A 23,493-nucleotide genomic window follows, 5' to 3' on the forward strand; every position below is an offset into this window, starting at 1 on the left:
GCTACTCTCATCTAGTGGCACCAACTTCAGCAGGGCTGTCAGGGACTCCATCTGGGTTGTTTTCACTTGAATTCTAGACTGTAAATTCAATTTTAGTGGTAGAAACCAAAGTATAAATTAGTCAATATTTACAATCCTAAGGAATCACCTGGGCTACAGAGGCTCTTTCACCACATGGACMAAATAGACAGGGCTCTTTACATCGGTGCACATACCTCAGATTTGTCAAATAAGGTAAGAATGGCAAATTACTGTAAAAAGTCATCCATAAATATGATCATCTGTCTCATTTAAATATACTATAGGTTTTTGTCAGGAAATGCTGGGCTGCTGGATGCCTGGAGCTTCAGCTGAGGGATTTGCTTCCATTTTCCCAATGGGTTTYTACCTGTGTTTCAGCATTAGGCAATATCAGATCCCACTTCTTTGCGGGACACAGAACATCCAAAGCATCGGTCAGAGGGTTGCAAAGCAAGAACTTTAATTCTCATACACTTAGAAACCCGAAATTGAACTAGCAGAATGCTAAAACTGAGCAACTTGAACCACCAGCGAGTTACAGAACAGGGGCTTTTACCTCTGCATCTGCCCTTAACGGGATGTTACCTGCTGGTGTGGAGGGAAGGAGCAAGGTTAGGCCTGGCCGCACGGATCTAACTTAGCAAAAACTGCTCCCATCCAAACCAGCAGCTGCCACAACGCGGTGGTGGCCAGTAAGGCAGTAAATTGTGTTTCAAAGGATATAGGCAAGGTGCTGCTGGTAAAAAACACTACCTAGCAGCGGTATTTTGAAAAACACATTTTGCATGAGGGGTCTCCCTTAACTAACACAGCACAATATTCCTGGGTTYTATCATTTAGAAGTGAGTCATGACAAAAATCAGGTTTGAGACAAGGAAAAGCTGGACCTACGCTGCCGGTGCCACCATAGCACTTTGGCAGCAGGGAGGAGAAAAAGAACTGACCCTCCTGCCATTCGGTGACAAAGAAATTAGCCCAAACCTGCACTGGGCAAGAAGGGAGCTGTAATTACATATGTACATAATTATAAGTGTCTTAAACAGAATGTGCCAAATGAACTGAACCTCTGAACTCGCTCCCCAACCTCCCTCCCTGCCAACAACCCCGTTGCTCAAGTATTTAACTCCAATACATTTCACCCACTACAGTAACTGAACCATGTCTGCCAAAAGAGAACTAGAACTTGGGAAAATACACGGAAATATGCCCAGGGAATGCACGGGATAGGCTAGGAAGCAACAAAGAGTTCATTGCACACATGAGGCTGGGAGACCAAGCAAGACGAAGTCATGACTCAGAAATGGAGATGTGTCCTGGGCTGTATCTCTGGCTTATGAAATCGAGTCCTTCCTGCATATTAGTGGCAATATCGCRAGGGAATTCTTCTACTTTCTTAACATGGGAGATGTTCAGGGCGAAGTTACAGTCTCCGGAAGCCCTTTAAGGCCTCCACCAACCCACAAACACTCTTTACGTCTCAGGAGCCTCTTATTTCTCGTCGCAGCCGGGCGCTTTCCTCCTCCAGACACCTCCTCACAACTCGCTGCTTCGCTCGCCATGACTAAGCTCAGCTCCGCTGCTGTCTGCTCCCTTTCTCTCTCCTAATCACATCAAAGAAAAACAGGGGCGTGAAACAGAAGCACAGTGAACACCTCAAATGCAAGTTTTTCTGTTCTAGATACAGGGCTTTTCCGCAGAAGGGTTTCTTGCTGGCGTGTTACTCTGCAGAATACATTTTCCTGCTTCCTTGCATGAGCTCTAAGGGAAGGGAAGGATGTTTCCCGGGACAGCAGAGAACCAGGGAGCATCTGAAACCCCGACTCCTGCTCCAGACTCCCTGCATGGGCAGCGCAGACAACTTAAGGAGACCGATCGCTGCCTTCAGCTGTCCCCCCCAGACCAGCCCTGGGCAGCAAATACCACACAGGCATTTCTGGAGGCTGCAGGGAAGGAAAATGCTGCAGAGAGCACTAACTTACACGCTGGGAAGTTTAAACACCAGGACCTCTCATGCTGTTAAGTGTCAGCTCGGGTCTTGTCAGGTCTATGAGCCTGGACAAGCGGTCGCTTTGATGGCGCAGGGGAGCATTAAGTGAAGTGACATCTCACCCTGCTGGAGTCCTTGGTGACGAGAGCACTGAATATTTCATGACACAGACCACAGACACACTGCAGCTTAACGTGGAGGGCAGAGAAACGTCAGGAATTACAAGCGTTTGCAGTCTGAACACATCACTGCTGCCACAAGGGACAAAACTGGAAGCGTTAGGCTGCAGGATGTCAGGCTCTCTATTTATATCCATTTTATGTCTGCATGAGAACAGCAAYACTGGGTTTTAATTAATGGGTATCAATTTACCTGTGTAAAAATGCACTCCATGGTCCAGTCGTATTTCTCGGTTGTGTTTCTGGACTACTGAAAGTCTGAGGTGCCCTGGTCATTTTCTGCATGCTGGTTAGTAGCTTTTGTGCTGTAAACTTCCCAGATGCAGAGCATCCAGAAAACTGAGACCAGCCTAAGCCTACGGGTTTTATGCTGTGTGAATTTTATAATCTCTTCAAGCCCTAAAATACTCTAAAATAAAGCTGAACCAAAATCACAGTAAACAAATCGGCCCCTATCAAGTAGGTGCTTCAAGGACTAGTGGTTCCCAAATGGCCAAAAAACTGCAATTCTGAGCATACAAGTACATTTAAGTATCTTTTTTTAAAAAAATAAAATATTTCTGATGAATTATTATGCCCATAAATCTAATTCTGCCTTGTTTTCCATCTAAATTATTACTGTCCTGGGTGCAGTGGGGGTGCCCACAAGTAGCACAGAGCTAAAGCCCCAGCCCCTCTCCCATCCCATCCCATCCCAGTTCAACTGCACTGGAGGCTGCCAAAGAAGGAGCAGGGTTTGGAAAAGAAAAATGAAAGTCACCCGTTTCCTTCCCTTCGAAGACCTGAAAAAGGAGGTTCCTGCTTCTCTGCCAGAGCCCAATTTTGTGAGTGCTCTGAGGCCCCAACCAATTTTTTTGAAAAACAGGCAAGAGGCGGATGGGAATGAGAAGCAAATCGAGGTTTTAAAAGCAGCAGGAAAAATCAAGGAATAGGCCTGACATTTTGCAAAAGGACCTTGTGGCACCAGCCAAGAGCAGGTGATGGGTCAGGGACGGTCAGATGGACTCAGGCTGAAATTGGAGTTACCAGTATTTCTATAATCACTGAAAAGAATTAAACGAGATGAATGCTGACCATATTAACTGTACAACGAGTGGCATTTAAAGCGGTCTTGCCCTGCAGCAGAAGCAGGAAATCTGGCTGCTAAATGCACATCTTCCTTATTACCCAGGCTTTGATTTTTCAGCATTACTAAATCACCATAAGGAGAATAATTGCTAATAAAATCTTCGTATCCTGTTATTACATTCGTATCCATTTTTCTTTAGTAAATGGGTTAAAGAGAAGGAAGAGTCAGCCGCAAACAGCTCTGAAATTACCCAGGAACCCGAACATGACTTTGGAAGGCTCCATCCTACATGGAAAATGATTTGAGGTTTCCTTCAGGCACCTCATCCTGGGGCCTTCTGGTGCAGAACCTTCTTACCGGGGTTTCAGAGCAGCAGCCAGTCTTGCAGTTGCTGGACTTGGACTTCAATGCAGGGAAACTCCTCAGTAAAGCCTGCTCCTCTGTGCTCAAACTGCATAAAATGTGGTCATTTATATTTAATAATCAAGCCATTTAACGGATCTTGGACTCTTCAAACAAAGGCAAAGGGAAGGAGCTCCAGACCGACACAGGAACCTCTGCACGATGCCACCAAACCAAAAAAGCCAAAAGTGACTTTTGCAAAGTCYGTATTTCCAGAAGGCATCAGGTTAACTGTCTGATAACCAAAGTCCTCTTCTATTAATACATATCTGCTAGAGAGCAGGATGCAAGAGGGATTTCCTGCTGCCCTCCCTCTCTGCTGGGCATAGCAAGGAAGGCTGCTTTTAATGGAGCCACAGCCCATTTGCTTTAAGATCAGTGCCAGGTTTAGCCAAGGTCCTCAAAGATCCCTCTCTGCTTGCRGAACAAGCAGGTCTTAAAACCAGGGGCTGCATAAACAGGCAATTACAAAGGCAGTGCAGTAAGCTCTAAATTGGGGGGCAGCATTTTGGGCTGAAGAAGTCTGAAACCTGGTAACAATCCATAAATCTCCCTGCATTTCATCATCACAGAAACACTTAGTAAGGGACAAAACTCTGTGGTGTTTAAGGGAGCTGCATTACAGGAACAGCCACTGATTCCTTCTTCCTTTTACTTTGGTTTTTATCCTAAGTGAAGAAGCTGCCACATTTGCTTCTTTTTGTGAAAATTCAACTCGTAAAAACTGCCAGGATACTGGTGGAGCAAAGCAGAAAAATCAGGTTGGAAAGACCCTCTGGCAGCTCAAATTCCTGCTGGAAAACAGAATTAAGAGCAAAGTTGCATCAGGTTGTTCAAGACCAGAAACTCCCTCAACGGCGCTGTCTTTACTTGACGTTTGAATCATCCTTTTTGAAGGTAGACTTGGATACACTTGCTAAAACGTTTGATATTTAGTCCACGCTTACTAATACCAAAGGTGGGAGACTTAATCCATTTCCTTACACTCTTAAGGTTACCTAGAGCCCAAGAAAGGCCCCATGCAAACAGTGACTTGGGGAAGCGGCTGGGCTGTGGCTCCCAGGCGGGAGGTTTCCTGCCTGGAGCCATCCCTCACCTCTGGGAATCCAGAACAAAGGCTTACGTGCCCTAAAGAAAGCAGTAGACATCATTACTTCCAATAATACTAAAATTACTTAGCTTTGAGTCACTGTTCCAGGAAACTAACCTACATTCCTATAGGAGGAAGGAGCCCAAAGCATCTCACTCAACACGAGTGATAAAATCTAAAGTTATGCAGATGACTTCTAAGGTGAACTAAAGTGAACTTAGATGACTAAAGTGAATGCTTCCTGAAAGAGCTACCCAAAATAAGAGCTCCTAGGAGGAAGATCCGGCTCACAGCAAATATGAAACTATTCTGGTGTCCTCCATGGTGCCCTCCTTGGCAAGGAGCAACTTCAGCAAGGATCCTGAGAGCTTGTCCCTTGAAGTCAGGGCACAATCTTCAGCAAATGCCCTCAACCAAAGCTGGTGCCACGTTAACCACCATGCAACCTCCTGCTGGTGGCCAGTGATGGGCAGCAGAGCCCTTGGTGGATCCAACTCCACGTGAAGCTCCAAAGGGCGGCGGAGCCTTCGCTCGGCCCAACTCCTGATGAAGCTCCAATGGGTGGCAGAGCCTTTGGGACTCTTCCCACTAAGACGCTCTTTCACGGAGGTGACTGGGGGCCTAGGCAGGCCACCGACAGGGCCCAGGCGTTTGGGCCACACAACAAATTCAAGACGCCCAGGAACGGCCGCCTCGCAGCCGCTCTGAGGAGCTTAGAGATTAGCAGGGACAAAGAGCAAATTACATAACAGGCAACGAGAGCAGGACCACGAGGAGCAGCAACCGCTGCTGAGTAGTTCTCCAGCCCCTGCCTGACCTAGTTTACTGGTAAATCCCAAATTATTTTCCCTAAAACTTGCTTTCAAGTAAAGAGATTTCAATGGAACTGCTACACTGGAAGGGCAACAACATGGTGTCTCTCAGGTGTGTTTAAAGAAACTGGTATGAGGTGACCGAAATAGAGCTGGAAGAGACGACGAGAGAGTTATCCCCAAGACACCTGCACATGTTACAGCAATTCACTGTAACTGAAGAGTTGGCATTTCTTATGGCACTATTAGGCCATAGCAGCATTAATAAAAAAAGGCTAGGTGGACAGCACTGATCATTTTGTTGAGTTATAGCTGGTTAAGACTTTTCTTTAAAAATATACTTGTTTTAAATTGCACTAAAAAACTGTTTGCTTTTAAATACATGCTGTATCTGTAAAGACATGCAGTGAAGCAAGAGTTCACCAAGACGCTATCAAATGCACCAGTAAAAAAGGCTGGCAGTGTTACCAGAACACAGGGAYAGTGTAGTTAAGTGCTGAACTTCTTCCCCAGTTCTAGAGACAGGATAGTAGAAAACTGCTCCCCTCAAGGTTAGCTTACAAGCAACAGCAAAACGTGCTGCGTTTTACCTGAATCTCCAATTATTCTGATGCTTGCTGCAGCGCTCGTTTAAATAATCTATACTTGGCCTTACCCTAAGTGAGAAGGTACCTGCTGAGATCTATTCAGCTGCAGAACGACTATTAGCCAACAAGACAACTCTGAAAGCAACCTGCTGCTGACAGGGGCAGCTGCTCCTCCTTGGCGCTGAGTTCACTTGAGAAGCACAAACCACCTTCCRTTTACCCTTATTGCCAGGGATCCTTCCCAGATGTGGAGTATTTTGGATGTTTGTGTTTCTGCTCAATGCTCCCTGTTTCTGTTAGCTCTTACATCCTCATCTGCATCATCAAGATTGTGCGATAAAACGCCAGCCTAGCTTCCAATTCATCTGCATTTTATACAAGAAAGGCAACCTGAAATGGTTCTTTAGTGTTAATGGACATTTTGGTATGTTCTTGCTCRCTGTAAATCAAAGGTTTTCTCCCCATTGCACTGCATTTTCTCTCCATTTAGCTCTCTGAAGCAGAATTGAGCTCAAAGAATTGAACCATCCCAAGGGACACAGTCAGTGAAAGGGGGAAGACAACAACCTGCATCTCTTTCCTTCTAACACCACTGGCTCCAACTCTAACCAACCATTTAACATCGAAAAAACCCTGCGTCTTCCCAAACTGTCAATGAATAATTACAGATGGATTATTAGAAGCACAAAACACAGCCCTGCTAGTATTTTAACAGAATCCTTCCAAATRGGAAGTGCTAACAGACAGACTTGCACTATGCAGATCATTATCCGTTCCAATCACCAAGGTAATCACTTGCCCAGAAGCAGAATTGCCCCGTTTGAAGGAAGATGGTCCTACCTCCCACCAGTTTTAAAGATTAGATCTGCATTAGGTGCTCCCTTCGGATGCTGGTAACGAGGCCGGCGCTCACGATTAGTGTTCGCAGGGGCTGGACGCTGTGCCAGGGACTGCAACATCTCTGCAATTTCCAAAAGAACCAAAATGAGTGAGAAAATTAGTACGTTTTGTGCRTGTCTCTTCAAGGAGAAACTTAAATAAATCCTTTACAGGGCATGAATTAAGACATTTTATGAACACTTTCCTATACTTGMAGGTTAACGTTCCTTACACTATTCCATGTATCCACAACCTTTAAGTTACTAAAATTGCACAGAGAGCTTTGATAGATCCAAGCTACCCTGTAACGTGAACTTGCATTTCCAGATGTCCCTGGATGTTCCCACAGGAGCAAGGGAAAGGAGCGGTTTTCATCACAAGTGCTTCATCAAGGAGCATCCGTGACCTTTCCTCTTTCACCATGAATAAGCCACCACCAACCACCAGGGATAAGYGCAGCACGACAGGCACCAGCATCAAGTTACTCCAAACTAGTAACAACTGCTGCCAACTAAAAGACTCAGGGAGAAACTTGTCCTAATTTAGGCATCTAAAAGGCATTTGAGCCTAAATCCATAATAGGGTCCCTATATGGACAAGGGGCAGATCTACACGTGAAGATGGGGACTTAGCTGACCCATCTCATGCCAGATGTCTGGAGGAYTGAGTTGATCACCTTCTATGTGTGCCTGTTTCTTCCCACTGATTAAAACAGAGYCTACACTTGCCAGGTTTGCTCTGGAGATACAACCTTTGGGCAGGGAAAAGCTAGGTGGAAACATCAGGCTTTGGGTCATTTGGCAAGGAGGCATTTCTCAAGGATTGAGAAATATTTATAGTTACGATAAAAAACGATCCTGACTAAACTARATTAGTGGCTATCAAGTATTTGATGGAATTAGGAAGATATCCCAGGAATCTTCCCAGAACCTACTGCCATATGTTGGCACATCTGATTGAAAGCACTGCTGACCATCCACCTGCACGAGAACCTCCACGGCTCAGCAAACCCAGACACATGGAATAAACGAAGGGGAAAAGTGGACTAAGCTGTTAACTAGATTAGGTTTGAAGGTCTGCTCCGTCTGGKGCCATAATCTCTGCTAATCTCGTTGGAGACACACATATCCCCTGCTAGGAACAGCATTCAACTGTCCCGGCAACAACGCGTCCGAATCAGGAAGCTGAGAAATAACAGAATCATAAAATCCTTAAGGTTGGAAGGGACCTCTGGAGATCATCTAGTCCAACCCCCTGCTCCAGCAGGGACACCCAGAGCACGGGGCACAGGGYGGCATCCAGGCGGGTTTGGAAGATCTCCAGAGAAGGAGACTCCACAACCTCCCTGGGCAGCCTGTGCCAGGGCTCTGTCACCCCCACAGGGAAGAATTTTTTCCTTAAGTTCCTGTGGAACTTCTGGTGCTGCAGTTTGTGGCCATTTTTTCCAGTTCTATCAGTGGCCACYACTGAGAAGAGGTCTCCTTAATGGAGAGGTCCTTAATGGGAGTGTGTGAGAAGTGGGTAAAGCAGAGTGAATAAACAAGATGCCCACTCACAGAGCGGAGCAAAGCAAGCTGCTCAGCACGTTAAATAGACCATTTTTTTTTTTTAACAGGCTATTGTAAAATCAAAAGTATGAATTAAGAATACTAATAAATATATTTTGAAATATTAAATGATTATTTAATACTGCTTTCAGTGGCAGATGAGTTTTTAGATCTTGTTTGTTAGCTATCTTCTAAAGATAAAGTTTCGTAAGAGTGTTACAATAGCATTAAGGCATTTTTGAATAGACTTTCAACCTGAAATTACCAATGGAGAAGAAAAAAAATTTCTTTCAGAGTCTTTCTTATACCAACTCATTACAGTAAGGCTGACAAAATGAATTTWAAAAAATTCTAAAAATATTATAAATATTATGATGCATTCCCATTTCAGAGCTCTGTACATACTCCCCCTAGAAGAAAAATCCTTTCTAAAATCCTAAATGAATTTAGGTCTCATTACTCAAAATCCTGGAAGTGCTGGATTCCACAGTGCTTTCATAATCAGAGCTGCTTTAATTTTAAACCCCCTATTTCTTGATGAACAGTGACCTTTCACTAAATGGGATTTCCTGATAATTAGCTACTTATATTGTGATTACCACAAGCCTGCAATGGGGGGAAGACTGCACTGGCGGGGAAAAGGGGACTGAAAACACTATTGGTTTTATTTGGTTTGGCTTTGCTTATCATTGGRGTGGCTGACCCTGGATGCCAAGGATCCTTCCTGGATTCAACTCAGGAAGGTTGAATCTGACAAAATATCTCAAGTATATAGCTGATTTTTAACCATTTCCTTCAATTAGCCCACTTGATTTACACATTTTATATTATGTACAAACAATATATTCACGCATATACACACAACATACATTCACACAAACATATGAATACATTTTTTTCCCAACTCAAATCAGGTAACTAGTATTACACTTCTATTAATTATATTCTCATGCTATGCATTTGCAAGGCTTCCAAACGTTAGCAATATGAGTCTGAGCTGATCTTTGCTATTATTGAGACAAAAGCTACCACCTAAGTCTTTGCTAGTCTTAGCATAAAAACAAATACCTATTTCTAGTAGTAAATTAAAGCTAGTTTTTGATAGGTTGCACAGAATGAAATCCTTTTATATCCAACTCACTTTTCTTATAGAAATTCAGACAATCTCATCAGTATCAGATTCACTGTGTTACATTATTTAATTTTGAAGAAACAAAGTGCCAATTCCTCCCATTTCCAAAACTGAGTAGAAATGGTGAGATTTATTGTGGCCCAATTAATAAAAATTTCACCAAAAAAAAAGCTATGTGAACTTCTACAATCCAAGAATACAGACAGTAAGCATGAATTACTGAAACTGAAGTGTACATTTTCTATAAACTATTAAAAGTTAATGTTCAGCACTTGAACTGCAAATTATCAGAAATAATATTTGTGTTCTCATACCTTGGTAGTCCTCTTGTTCTTGCCGTTCGTTGATATCCAGCGTGAGCTTTTTCATCCTCATTCGCTCCTCCTGTTCAGCTTGTTGTTGGTTCCAGTGGTTTGCAGCCAGTTGGGAAGACATCGGTACATTTAGGATCTTAAACTGCAAAGTAAAAGAAGCCTTTAAGGACCCATCACAAAACTGGTGATCACAAACCTGTATTTCTAGGCTGCTCTGATGAGTCCTGCAATTTTTTTTTTTTACTGGGTAGTGTTTTTTATTTTTTAATCTTTATTTTATTCTACTCCACACAAGGAAGCATGAAAAAATAACATCTATTTAGACGTTCTGAAGACATATACAATTCACAGAAGAGGTAGATGTATTTTTAAAATAAAAGACTATTAAGTCAGATGTTTATGGGAAGAAGCTGCACCGTTTTTATGAGCAACAGCCCGCTACATGTCTTAACTCTTATCACTTACAAGGTGCACAGTAYGCTACCTTGAAAAGCAATCAGATTTTCTACTGTTACCTCTTGTAACAACTGAGGAAAATGCTTTAAAGTTTTCAATCCCCCCCTGGCATTCCTTGTCTTTACATTCTATGAATGATTCCATCTCCTCCGTGTTCATGGTGAAGAGTCAGCTGCAGTGACAAGTTGAATGAAATTTCATCTTCCCCTCTTCTCCTCCTCCCTGAACACTCACACGACACAATCAACATGTTGCACATGATTTATGTTACATCAGAGGAAAACTTGCTGCCTCCAAACACCACAGCCGTGAGTTTTCAGGAAAGGCCCTAATACTTTGTCTTTCCTCCAAAAACACAAGGTTTCAATTTCACAGAAAAATATTTTAAAATTATCCCAAGTCAGAGAAGTGGCAGTTTTCAGAGGCTCTTTAAAGTTTGAATATATTCAGGGGGAAAAAAAAAACCACTTCTCCTTTCAGTTAAGGCACTATGTTTAGAAATAAATCACTCTATGCTGCAGGAGCTGCTATTAATCCTGCTACCTGCTCTTGCCACCTAAAATCCGYTTTTTCCACAAAAATGGAAACAGGCAAATTCATAGCTGTTCTTTGAACTGTGCAGACAAAAGCTGCTAACAAGAAGACACATATTATAAGAACCTCTARCAAAAGCAGAGCTCTCATTTTTGTATGTCATGTAAGAATTATTATGGACCTCAGCTTAGCTATTTAGACAGCAGCATCCTGCTGGCATTGGACTAACGAGAAAGGCGAGAGGATACTGAGGATTCAAATGCAAGCCCTAGAAATAAAGAATGCAAACAACGGCTTGACAGATTTGAGGGGGGGGACAACAAAATCTCGAATGTACTTAAGTCTTTTCACAGAATCGCAGAATGGTTGAGGTTGGAAGGAACCTCTAGAGATCATCTAGTCCAACCCCCCTGCCCCAGCAGGGACACCCAGAGCACGGGGCACAGGGCGGCATCYAGGCGGGTTTGGAAGATCTCCAGAGAAGGAGACTCCACAACCTCCCTGGGCAGCCTGTGCCAGGGCTCTGGCACCCTCACAGTGAAGAAGTTCTTCCTCACMTGGAGATGGAACTGCCTGTGCTTCAAGTTATACCCATTGCCCCTTGTCCTGTCACTGGCCACCACTGAGAAGAGCTTGGCCCCTTCCTCCCTATATTCTCCCCTCAGCTACTTACATATATTTTGATCAGATCCCCTCTCAACCTTCTCTTCTCCAGGCTAAACAGGTCCAGCTCACTTAGTCTTTCCTAATACGAAAGATACTGCAGTCCCTTAATCATCCTGGTTGCTCTTCTCTGGACCCTCTCGAGAAGCTCCACATCCCTCTTGCACTGTAGGGCCCAGAACTGCACACAGTACTCCAGGKGYGGCCTCACCAGAGCTGAGYAGAGGGGCAGRATCCCCTCCCTTGACCTGCTGGCAACACTCCTCCTGATGCAGCCAGGATCCCATTGGCCTYCTTGGCCACRAGGGCACACTGCTCACTCATGGTTAACTTGGTGTCAACCAGGACTSCCAGGTCCCTCTCYRYGGAGCTGCTCTCCASCAAGTCAACCCCTAATCTGTACTGGTGCCCAGGGTTATTCCTCCCCAGGTGCAGGACCCTGCACTTGTCCYTRTTGAACCTCATGAGGTTCCTCTCTKCCCAACTCACCAGCCTGTCCAGGTCCCTCTGGATGGCAGCACAGCCCTCCGGAGTGTCRRCCACTCCACCCAGCTTGGTGTCATCTGCAAACTTGCTCAGGGTGCTCTCTGTGCCCTCGTCCAGGTCACTGATGAACAGGTTGAACAGCACCGGGCCCAGCACTGACCCCTGGGGGCACCACTGGCCACAGGCCTCCAACTGGACTCKGCCCCATTTACCACCACATCCTCTGGGCTATGCCATCCAGTATTTTAATTGATAAAGTTTCAAGGACTATTTTTTTTTGCTCATTAGCAAGGTATCTACCAGTTATACTGAAATACAAATGCAAGCTTAGGGAGGAACAGGAATAAAAATGGAAGTTCTTTGAATTACCAGAAAAAAAAGCTGTAGTTATTTGTGGTTGAGCAAACTAAGCAAGTTTTCACATATTAACATTACAGCAATTACACAAATAACCATTAATCCATTAGCAACATCTCAGGGCAACAATCATTTCCCAGGTGAGGAGCTTAATGATTTGGCTATCTTRATATATCCTTTATTTGCTGCCTGTTCTCTGGATTTGTCAGCTTAATGGAACTGGGAAGTGTTTTCAGACAGAATGCTTAAAGCAAAAGAAAGAAAACATGAATTACAGAAAGAGGAAATTAGAGAGATTCAGAAGACATCACTGTATCACAGCACCACTAAGCTCAAGGCAACCTGGCTCAAGGCTGCAAGGTGAAATCAAACCATTGCTGACAATTACTCAGGTGTCTGATGACCACTGAGCAAGTGAAATATCTCCCATTTACAAACATTAATATTGAAAGCTTTTCCTAAAAACTGCAGAAAGAGAATTTATGGACTTCATGTTCACCTGAAAAGGTGGTGAAGTTGAAAATGTTTGAAAACACTTTTTGCATTCAGGAGACTGAATTAAATTATTGACAAAGAATGTCACGGAGATAAGAACTTAACATTTGAGGACAGATTATGATTTTTGATGGCTATTGACATTAAAAATCTTTCTAAAATTCTTCAAACTAAAGGTAACCTGGTTACTATCAGGGTACCTTACTATCTGAATCTCAATTTGGTTCACACGTCCATGGCTCAAAATTGCTTGGATGTTCATAAAAAAAACAAACAGCACCAGAGAGACCTCAGCTCCACTGAGAGTTRTGATGGGGTGTGAATTCCTGCATTTCCCCTTTTCTGCTTGTATTTTGGGGATTGCTCATCCTGCTGTAGCTCACTTTCAACAACCATTTGGAAAACAGCTTTACTGCAACCAGTTTTGTAGATTTTTGTCACACAACATCTTACAGCAGCCAGGTCAAGACACCGCTTTTCCTGATATCCCGGCTATCGTGTGTTAKTGCAATCACAGGATGACAAAATAGGATAAATTTGATGTTCTTGCTCCTATCAACCTGCAGTGGATTATTAATTTGGGGTGTTAGGAGGTTGTTAACAGCCACGGGCCACGTTGTGGGCTACACAACGTTGCTTTTGTAGCTGCCTCAACACTGGTACAGGAACYGAGCAGTCAGAGACTGGAGATCTCTTGACAAACATTAACCTCTGCAATTAAGAGCAGCACAGGTTGYCATCATCAACACACACGTTCTTTCTTCTTTTTATTTGTTTTTAAATAGTGCAGGCTCCTGGTTTCCAAGGCAATTTTGACAAACACAGAGAGATCAAACCAACTGCAAACGTGAGAATCAGCCAGGTTGACATGAGTGAGGTGGTGGTGCTTATTTTTGTAGCAATGACTAAGATGAGAAACACCTTCTGGCCATGCAGATTGTCAGCCAGTTTTGTTTGCCATTTTTGAAAAGCTGGAATTGGACAGCTATTGGTTAAGGGTAAAAACACATCCATTGCTTCAAAATTCAGTGCATGCTCTGCTCACTCAGATTTAAAACTGAGTAGTATAAGAAGAAACAACTACTTTCCTCTCAACTCCACCTCCTCTTTGCTGCTGCTTTTTTTTCCTGTTAAAGCTGTCCACTAACGTATTTGGTCTGAACACAAACCATGGACAAAGAAGCCTTTCACTGACTCAGGAACTGAAGTATTCTATAAAACAACCGATTTTTACATTTCTAGAAACACCAAACAGAGGTTTGGCAGGAAAAGCCTACTCCCAAAAGCAAATATTGGGGGAAGGTGGCAGGGGGATGAGATTCCCGAACAAGTTCTGCTTTCTTTTTCAGACCATTGGTTGTCAGCAATATTTTCCCCTCACACCAAGTTAGAAGCTCCTAAAATTCCTGATGACTGCAGATATTCTCAACAGAAAAAAAAAAAAAAAAAAAAAAAAAAAAAACTCTGAAAATACCAGATTCAGCTTTTGGGGAATATAAATCTCTCAAATCCCTTTTCAGCTCAGTGACAACAGTTACTGTTGTCTCCACTCGAAACTTCTGCAGAATTTTAATGCACCACTCAAGTCCCAGGAAACACAGTAACCAAATAAATGCAATAGAGAAATCAATTAATAGTCACTATTAGGTCCAAGTATGGATGTACCCAGCTCAAAGAGCTTCCAAAGCACTTACTTAGCAAAGTATTTGCAGAAGGGAAGAATTAAGTCTTTAGAAACAACCCCCTTGAAAACATAATGTGCAATCACAAACTTACTGGTTCAAGGCTTTTTTGATAAATGACCTTCTCATTTTCTGCACAGATAGGAAGCTAAATGTGGGGGAAGTCATACRGATAGGCCTTAATTCCTATTAGCTTTGCACAAAACCTGAGATTATAAAGCAAAGTTAAAAATCCTCTCTTTCACCCCTTCTCTAGCTTAAGCATTAGAAAGAAAATGCTCAGGTAAAATATTTTTAGTTCAAGAACTCCGGCCCTTGTATTTTCCTCTCAACAAACATCTAATAGATGAAAAGTCATTTTGCATGACTAACATTCCATCATTTTATGAGATTTTTTTCCTCACTGAGGCACCATCTCCTACAGAAATATCCTTGTTTCACTGCCCCTTCACGCTGCAGGCAAGTTGGGGCCTTCAGCGGCTGTCCCACCTCTGCAAGCCTGCACRTTTTCGCAGCCCGTGTCAGAACAACCTTCCATCCCTTGCTGGTCAACCAGCCCCTGTGGAGCRTTTTTGCAGTGGAGAACCCGAACTGCTCTGAGGAGGCTACAGTAACTTAACCTACTGCTTTTCTATGCTTTTCTACTATCCTGCCATTTCCTCTGAAACTTCTGGTTTTATGCCTGCTACTTGTTACACAGAATAAATTATAAGCCTTCCAAAGGCCCTTCTACATGCACAAGGTCTCTCCTAGAACAGAGAAACRGAATGGCAGTCTTACAGTCAATAAAGACAGTTTGCAACCATTCGTCACCCCACTTCAAATATCAGACCACCACAGCTTTAATAGCAGCAGTTCTTCACAGTTTAATAGTCTCTTCTTTCTAGGCTCTTGCACAGGAAAACACTGAAGTCTTTGGGATGCTTTTTACCTGTGTTTTGTGGATCACTACATGTACAAAGATGCAACAAAAATAAAGAAGCTGAAAGGTGGATTTCAAATAATTTGAAGCTCACGCAAGCTAAAATATCCTGTAACATATGGTCACTTGTAAAAATATTTTCAACCTGAACAGTGCCTAAAATAGCACCATGAGGTTTATCTCCTCACACATTTTTCACTTAAAACATGACAAATTTGCAAACAGTTTATAACTACCTGCTCAGAAGACMCAGTCTATATACACACAGGGCAGGTTTCCCTCATTTCTTTCCAAATACTTGCTCCTAATATTGAGAATAGAGCAATCCTCAATAGCACTTAAAAGTACTCAGAAGTACTATATGCTTTTGATTTTGCACGTTTGGTTCTACAATCCAATTTATCTGCAAACAGACGTAACTGAGGACACAAATTAGTTTCATGCACAGATCAGGTTTATATTATATTTTTAACATGTCTTTCATTCACAAGAAAGATTCTGCTTCAGCTTTAGGTAGCTCAATTGTTCTACACTGCAGTCAAATTACAGGTAACAGAGGGGAGCAGACAGTGATGTCACAGGTCTAAGTACTTGAAAGGTGAAGACATATATAATAGGAATAAAATAAAGTTTCGCTTCTGTTTTCCCCATTAATTCAAGTCACTYATTCTCCTCATCAATGAGCACAAATGAAATAAAAAGGTTTCTTTAAAGACAATAAATTAGAATGAGAAAAGCATTTTCAGGAAGTGTTAGGTATTTACTTGTAAATTACTCATTTGCAAACCCAGGAAAATTCAAACACATGCAMGAGAAGAGCCAAGATAAACATAAAGCTTCCCTGCTTAAAGTAAAGGATTTATTAACCTGACTTCCATTTAAGCTGCTTAGAGAGACTCACTCTAGAAGAATCCCCTTAAAAAAGCCTTTAAAAATAATGACTGTTTTCCAAGCTGAGCAAATTCTGCCAAGTGCCTGTTGTGTAGAAATTTGTATATAGAAGAAAACATATATCTTGATTTGAAGCTGAAAGGGCTGTCAACAAAATCTGCAGAGTCTTCAAGACTTAGAGCTATCCAATCTCCTTCWGCTTCCTACATCTTAACTTTCAGTGGCAACAGGAAATTCCCAGGACTTTACAAGTCAGAGTGACTTTCAAAAAGTTAGTGTTGTGATTTTTTAATGTTAGCAATATCTATGTAAAGTCCTACCTGCTGCTTGTTGCCCTTCCGTGTTAGCATGACGAACGGCATCGTGTCTCCAGACTCCGACTCTCCTTCCCCGCCTCCCAGTGGGGGACCCTTCTTTAGCTGGCTTTTGAGATGCAGAGGAATAGCAACGTCCAGCTGATGGACCTTAACAGACTCTCCACTCCGTTGCTATTTAAAAAGAAAAGAAAAAGAAAAAGMAAATCATCACATGCTAAAAATACCAAAAAGCCTGGCAATGTTCACAATTTCATGACTGCGAAAAAGGTCTGTAACTGAGTGCAGCAAGGATCTGTCATGAAGGTGTTTCTAAATGCTTTACTAGATTTGATTTAATTAAGGCTTCAGTTATCTTTTTTTCTTTTTAAATATGAAAGGTCTGTCTTTGAAAAATGTGAAGTCCATTTAATGTGAATGTGTCCATTAAATGTGAAGTCCATTCCACATAGAAACAAAGATGATTAAGGGGCTGGAGCATCTCTTGTATGAGGAGAGACCRAGCGACTTAAGCCTGTTCTTCCTGGAGAAGAGAAGGTTGAGAAGGGATCTGATGAATATGTACAAATACCTGAGGGGAGAATGTAGGAAGGGGCCGAACACTTCTCAGTGGTGGCCAGTGACAGGACAAGGGGCAATGGATACAAGTTAAAACCCAGGCAGTTCCATCKCCATGTGAGGAAGAACTTCTTCCCTGTGAGGGTGACAGAGCCCTGSAACAGGCTGCCCAGRGAGGTTGCGGAGTCTCCTACTCTGGGGATCTCCCAAACCCACCTGGATGCTGCCCTGTGCCCCGTGCTCTGGGTGTCCCTGCTGGGGCAGGGGGGTTGGACTAGATGATCTCTAGAGGTCCCTTCCTACCTCAACGATTCTGTGATTTAAAAGAAGTATTCACAGATGAAACATCAATTTTATTATTTTTTATTTCCTTGAGGCTTTCATTTGTCTGGGGCTTTTAAGTATTTGCAAGAGAATACTGACATCATTCCAGATAAAGGAACCAATCTGTGCTTTTCTCTTTGTACCTCAGATGGTAGAAGACAGATGCACCTATTTTAGTTCAGTAATTTAGCTCTCTTTAGCCCTTCTACCTAGAATATCATGGTTATAAGGCAAAAAGAAGAAAAGCAGCCCACTATCAACCTGCTCTGGTTTTCATATTTTTTCCTCACTTCAAAAGAGACTTTATCTGCAAAGGTGGGCAGCACAAAGCCTTATTCAGAGAGGGAGCAACACACAGCAGTTGTGCAGAAACGAGAGTCTACTAAAGCACTGAAGAGGCCTGACGTAAGTAAAAGAATCTATACTGCCTGGTATAGTAAGCTATACATTGAACACTTCTTTTCTTAAAAAAAAATCAGCAATGGCACTGATTTATATTTAGGCACTAAGTTATATTTATGTAATAGAGGAACCCAATTCAGATTTATACCTGCAGATTTTCCAGCATCATTTTGTCTAAGGCCTGAATGAAGTCTTCATCTTCTGCACAGGGGACATGCTTGAGTCCTCCTCCTTTAATCATTACTTCCTAGGACAATGGGAAAAAAAAAGTTGCATTAGATTTACCTCAGAAATATGAACATTCAGTCTAGAAATGAAAGAAAGAAATAAGTTCATTGTTCCATGACACACAAAATAAAGATTTAAGAAAAAAATCATCAATTGTTAGAGCAAAAGGTTTCCAACCTGGACTATTTTATGCCAAAAGTATTTTCAGAAGCTTACAGCTACAAGTACAAAGATGGATCATGGAAGATATTATGGCATACTTTCATGTGTCATCTTAGATAAGACAACAATACAAAGGAAAGTCTCTATTTCTCCATCTAAATGTAATTTAACTATTTTTTCCCCTTGAAGCTCTTATAAYGAGCCAGTTTCTTCAGGAAGAAGACTGTCCTTCAGCATTTAGAAAGCATCATCTGACCAAAACTGCACTTAACATGCCTCTTGGTAGGTGGATAATGCTTATACAGTGGGACCTGCATCACCGTTTATCCCAAGACTTACAAATGAATGTTTTCCTRGGTCAACAACACCTGCACTGTAAAGACATTAGAACAGAGTCGGGCAGCTCGCTGTGAGCATCTGTCAGCACAAGAATGTCTTGAATAAGTTCTTTGGAAATCATGTTTAGCTTCCAAGTTTCTTTTCTTTGTAGTTTCAAGAGCTGCCTCGTAACAAACAAAAACCATCATTCAGGAGATACTGGAATTAGTTTCCCACCTCACTCATTTCAGCTGTTCATAGCAATGCGGCTTGTTCCCATGCTCTMAGCAACACTGAAGTCTCTCCAGGACATTGACTAACAGCACAGACACAAAAAATCCTGCTTTTATATACAGCTTTTCAGGTTAGCACCTCAGCTTGTTACTCTCATGAGTACTTCCTATGCAAGTCAGGAGCTGTTGGGTTCTTTTGCTGTAGATGTTGTGATCTGCCTCCTCCAAATCCCTGCTACAAGAATCCTGCTCTTCTTGGTTTGTCTCCTTTTCACTTCTGGGGCGTACTGCAGAACAACTAATTTACTTTGTAGTAACTTATCAATTTGCCACCATTCCTGGCATGGCAAAACTATCAGACAACTTTGTCTAGTCCAGCTAAAACACACAGTCCTACCACAACATCATCTAATAGTGTCATGATGGCAKGAATGCTGACAGAATGTAATAATGAAAGCTTGTAAATACAAAAATAAGCTCAAAAATGCATCTGAAAAAACAGTAGGGAGTGTCCTTATGTTCTTTTTCAAGGCAAATTATGAGCAGCATTGGCTAAAAAAATTCACTAAAAGAAAGATGCCAAAAATCAACTCAATTATATAAAAAATCAAAAGTAAAAGAAGTCATACATACTGTGTTCTCCTCATCTGTTTCATTTTCCTTATTGGAATCCGTAAGATAATCGGTATTTTCTTCCTCCTCCTCTTCACCCTCTTCTTCCTCATTGTCAGAGCCCTCCTGGAATATTCAATATTTAAAATTCAGAATCACAGAATCATTATGGTTGGAAAAGACCTATAAGATCATTCGAGTCCAACCATCTGACAACATAATTCCTGATTATTTTAAAGATAGTTACACATATTTATTATTTATATCTATTAGAATACAAAGCCCTTTGCAACTGATTTACTCATCTTCATTGACAACGTGCTGCTGTCCAGTTCCAGGGAGAAAAACACCCCAACACACATTTCTGCTTGAAAAAAAGCCACTTGTGTCCAATTCCTTGCACTCATTCCTTGCACTTTGTGCACTGCACAAAGTGAGACAAACTTCAGAACTGAAGGAACGCTTACTAGTAAACYAGACATTAGGGTATAGATTGGGTATTAGTAGATTGGATTTACTAATGCCCAATCTGTAAGAAGAGAGAAAGAAAAGAGACCAAGTCACCAGAGATTAATCAAAAAGAACTGCAAAAAGATTATTTTAATATAGCTACTTATCAAGTAATTCTGTCTCAATTGCCACAATAAAATGTTCGATTTGCTTCCTATTTCCTTAATAAACTCATTTTCCCATAATACTACCATTAGCAYATCAACTTTGCTGTGTCACAGTGACAAGGGGGAATTTCTGTGTACACGCCTGTTGCTTCTATTGGCCAGACCACTTTTAATGTAAAAGATTAGTGGTACAGTAAACAAGGAAGGTTGATACACACGATAAATCTTTTATTTATTCATTTTATACAGGCACATTTTGGACACCTGTTGTTTTTCCTATGATGGCTTTGACATCTAGTCCATACATTTGCTGCTACAGAAGTTATAGGAAGGGCTCTGGAAGTGATTTATGCCAGAAAACTTATTTTTTAAGTTTAAGTTTCTTAAACACAATTCCTGGTGGCCTGAGCACAGTGCCAGGTTCAAGTTCATGCTGTATTTTTCTGGAATAAGCCTCAATTTGTATTCAGTTGGCATATGTAGGCGACTAGGACAGAAACAGTGCCATCAAACTTGGTTGTGCMCATTTACATTTCACACAAGAGCTTCAAGGAGTCTCAAATTACTGGCTGTTGATTCTTTCTTTAAATGTAAGGCTAATGCAAAGCAAGGCAAACGACTGAGCCTACCTCTTCCTCTGGTTCATTTACTTCGCTTTCATTTCCAGATTGTTCCTCTGTCTCCGCTCCACCTTCTTCTTCCTCTTCATCCTCTTCTAGATTCTCTCCTTCTGCAATGGAATCTTTGGAATCTTTGTCATTCACRAGTCCTGAAATTTGAAACAGGATCAAAAAAAAAAATCAGAATAAACAACAATCTTTGCCTGTACCATTAAAGCGCTAAAAGTTACCATCACTTCAAAAGTCCACTACTAAACTTAATGCTATCAAGCACTAAGGAAGCCTCCAACGGATCATAAATTTRGCTCTGGAATGAAGCATTTTTTATGTATAATTATTTGCAATTTCCARGTAGACGGTATTTCCTCTCAAAAAGGGAGAGGGTTTCATGAAGAATGTGTAGAAACTTCCACAGAACAGTGATCACAAAGCTGCACTACACAAGYGGCTCCCAAACGTCCCAAACCCCCGTGTGCAACCTTAGCAAAAGGCACAGTACAAAAAATAACAGTCTCGAGAAGGCACCAGGCCTCAGTAATATCCACTTTAGCACTTCAGGCCACTTCAAGAGAACCTTGAGTTCCTCCAAAACTACTTCAAAGWATTCAAAGAAAGGCTTCTTTAAAACAATATAGGCATTTGAGCTCTTCCAATGTTTCTGTCAATATAGAAATGACAGATGATGGTACTTCAATTTGCTATAGCTCTATTAGCCATTTTGAGAGTCAGCTTCTCAGCCCTTAATGAAGCCTTTCAGAAAGGTTTGTTACACATTTATATCTCTGAGGATGAACTAGAGTTGCCTGCATAGAGTGAGAAATTAGCGTCCCTTTCARAAATATTATTCAGTGTCTTCATCCTCCTTACACATAGGACTGTTCTTTCAGTAAGTGAAAAGTARGTTTTAACACCATGGCTCTAACATCTGAAATTTTAGAGGCTTTTGGAAAGCATGATGAAAACTAATTTTAATTCTGATTTAGAGCATCACAATACGTTACACAGCTGCAAGAATTAAGCACCACTTCTGTGTCCAATTTAGTCTTTGGGACAGATTATCAGAATTGTTTTCAGAGAACATATTTAARAATTCAGTACGGTTCCGAAATTCAGAAAAATAAATTTTTTAACAACAGCTATTGCTGGCATCGATGCAAGACAGAACAAGCTTCCAGCACACAGTACTCTTTTCATACACGCATAAATTTTTTACATTAATCTCCAAAGCCACTCAATCCTCCAGAGGATCATGGCTCGAGTGGGCAGGAAGCAGAGCCTTCTGCAAGACAGCACATCTAAGTCAGTAATTTTTCAAAAAAAATCAGTTAAGGTATAAATCTACTCGCTATACATGTTGTCATTCATATTTCAAAAATGTACAAACCCTATATTTAGGGTTAACCGTTAGCTTAGGGCTTTGGAACAGCAAAAGAGTATGCAAGTTGTGGGCTCCTCGTCTGTTCTCTGACATAAAATAAAATATTCTAATGCAGTGAAYAGAGACTTGGAGCCCGTGGTCACAGGCCACTCGCTCTCTGCTCATGTCTGTACATACGTGTTTGGGGAAAAATGTCTTGGTTTTACAATAGTTAAGACTATAAAAGGGGACTTGTAGAGGAGCTGGCTCACTGAAGACCGATCTCTATGAGGTGGTTGAGGTCCTGTCTTTGCTTCCAAACTCTTGCTGACTTGTCCTGAAAGCTTCCAGAGAGGAAAGGAAAAAAAAMCCAGCAGAAGGAGGACTGCAGCAACTCCACTTGAGAAAGTCCTGCACAGCTATCAACTCGTAGATCATTTGGAAGAGAAACCTGCTTTGATATATCCCAGTTTATTGCACAATCCTGGGTGTTGTAATAACACTAACAACGGCACTAGTAGCATATAGAGGATAAACATTTCAACATTTTGGAGGTTTTCAGACCAAACAGGCTACCAAACAAGTACTGTTATCTAGAGACATACCACAGAATCACAGATATGCCACAGATATATATCACAGATGTATCACGAATTCAACAACAGAGTATCTAGTTGTCATTGCATCTGTTCAATCAAATACTATGGTTTAAAGTCTACTTCTACTCAATTTATGAATGATACTCACAAGTTTAAGCTTTGAACTTTTAAGTTCAAAACAGTACAATATGGTACTGTTTATACACTCTGATAAAGCAGTTTCAGCCCAAATCATTCCTCAGCTTCACGAGCAAACACAGTGTTCACTGTTCTTAACCACAATTCTGAATTCTCAGTAGAGAAAGGGCTTGGAGGGGGACATTAGATCTTTTCTGTGTCACCTCCAGATGCCTTAGTGGGATGTGACAGGCAGATAACCGCCAGATCTCTCAAGAGGAGAGCTCGTCACCTCTAGCACCAGCCCAGCACGTGCACAGATTTCATAGTGAACGAGTAATACCAGAAAATCAAACTTTTTAAATGGTCATTCTTCAACCCTGGCAAATACTCGGTGAGGAAACCCCACTAAGCCACACAGAGCTCAACTGCTGCAACAACAGTGACTCAGAGAGCAGAGTCACCACAATCTGCATGAAAAAAAAAAAAGTGCTGAACATCTTTCAAAATAATATTAAGATTTGTGT

General features: G+C 41.7%; 1 protein-coding gene across 4 annotated transcripts in view; it reads right to left on the reverse strand.

Moving 5' to 3' along the window:
- The window catches only part of UPF2 (UPF2, regulator of nonsense mediated mRNA decay), a 62,308-nt gene that overhangs the window by 758 nt on the left and 38,057 nt on the right, over positions 1 to 23,493 (reverse strand). For 3 of the 4 annotated variants that reach the window (XM_026033324.1, XM_026033323.1, XM_026033326.1), the window contains 7 exons: positions 20,903 to 21,042; positions 19,678 to 19,782; positions 18,252 to 18,350; positions 16,826 to 16,993; positions 10,020 to 10,161; positions 6,988 to 7,108; positions 971 to 1,622 (listed from right to left, as the gene is read on the reverse strand). In XM_026033324.1, coding sequence (XP_025889109.1) covers positions 1,589 to 1,622; positions 6,988 to 7,108; positions 10,020 to 10,161; positions 16,826 to 16,993; positions 18,252 to 18,350; positions 19,678 to 19,782; positions 20,903 to 21,042 — 809 coding nt within the window. In that variant the 3' untranslated portion in view covers positions 971 to 1,588. Of the gene's footprint in view, positions 1 to 970; positions 1,623 to 6,987; positions 7,109 to 10,019; positions 10,162 to 16,825; positions 16,994 to 18,251; positions 18,351 to 19,677; positions 19,783 to 20,902; positions 21,043 to 23,493 lie in introns of those variants that run through there. The other variant, XM_026033325.1, reaches the window with a different exon arrangement.

Source organism: Nothoprocta perdicaria, unplaced genomic scaffold (assembly GCF_003342845.1).
Source record: "Nothoprocta perdicaria isolate Ctin4 unplaced genomic scaffold, notPer1 scaffold_127, whole genome shotgun sequence".
Lineage (NCBI taxonomy): Eukaryota > Metazoa > Chordata > Aves > Tinamiformes > Tinamidae > Nothoprocta > Nothoprocta perdicaria.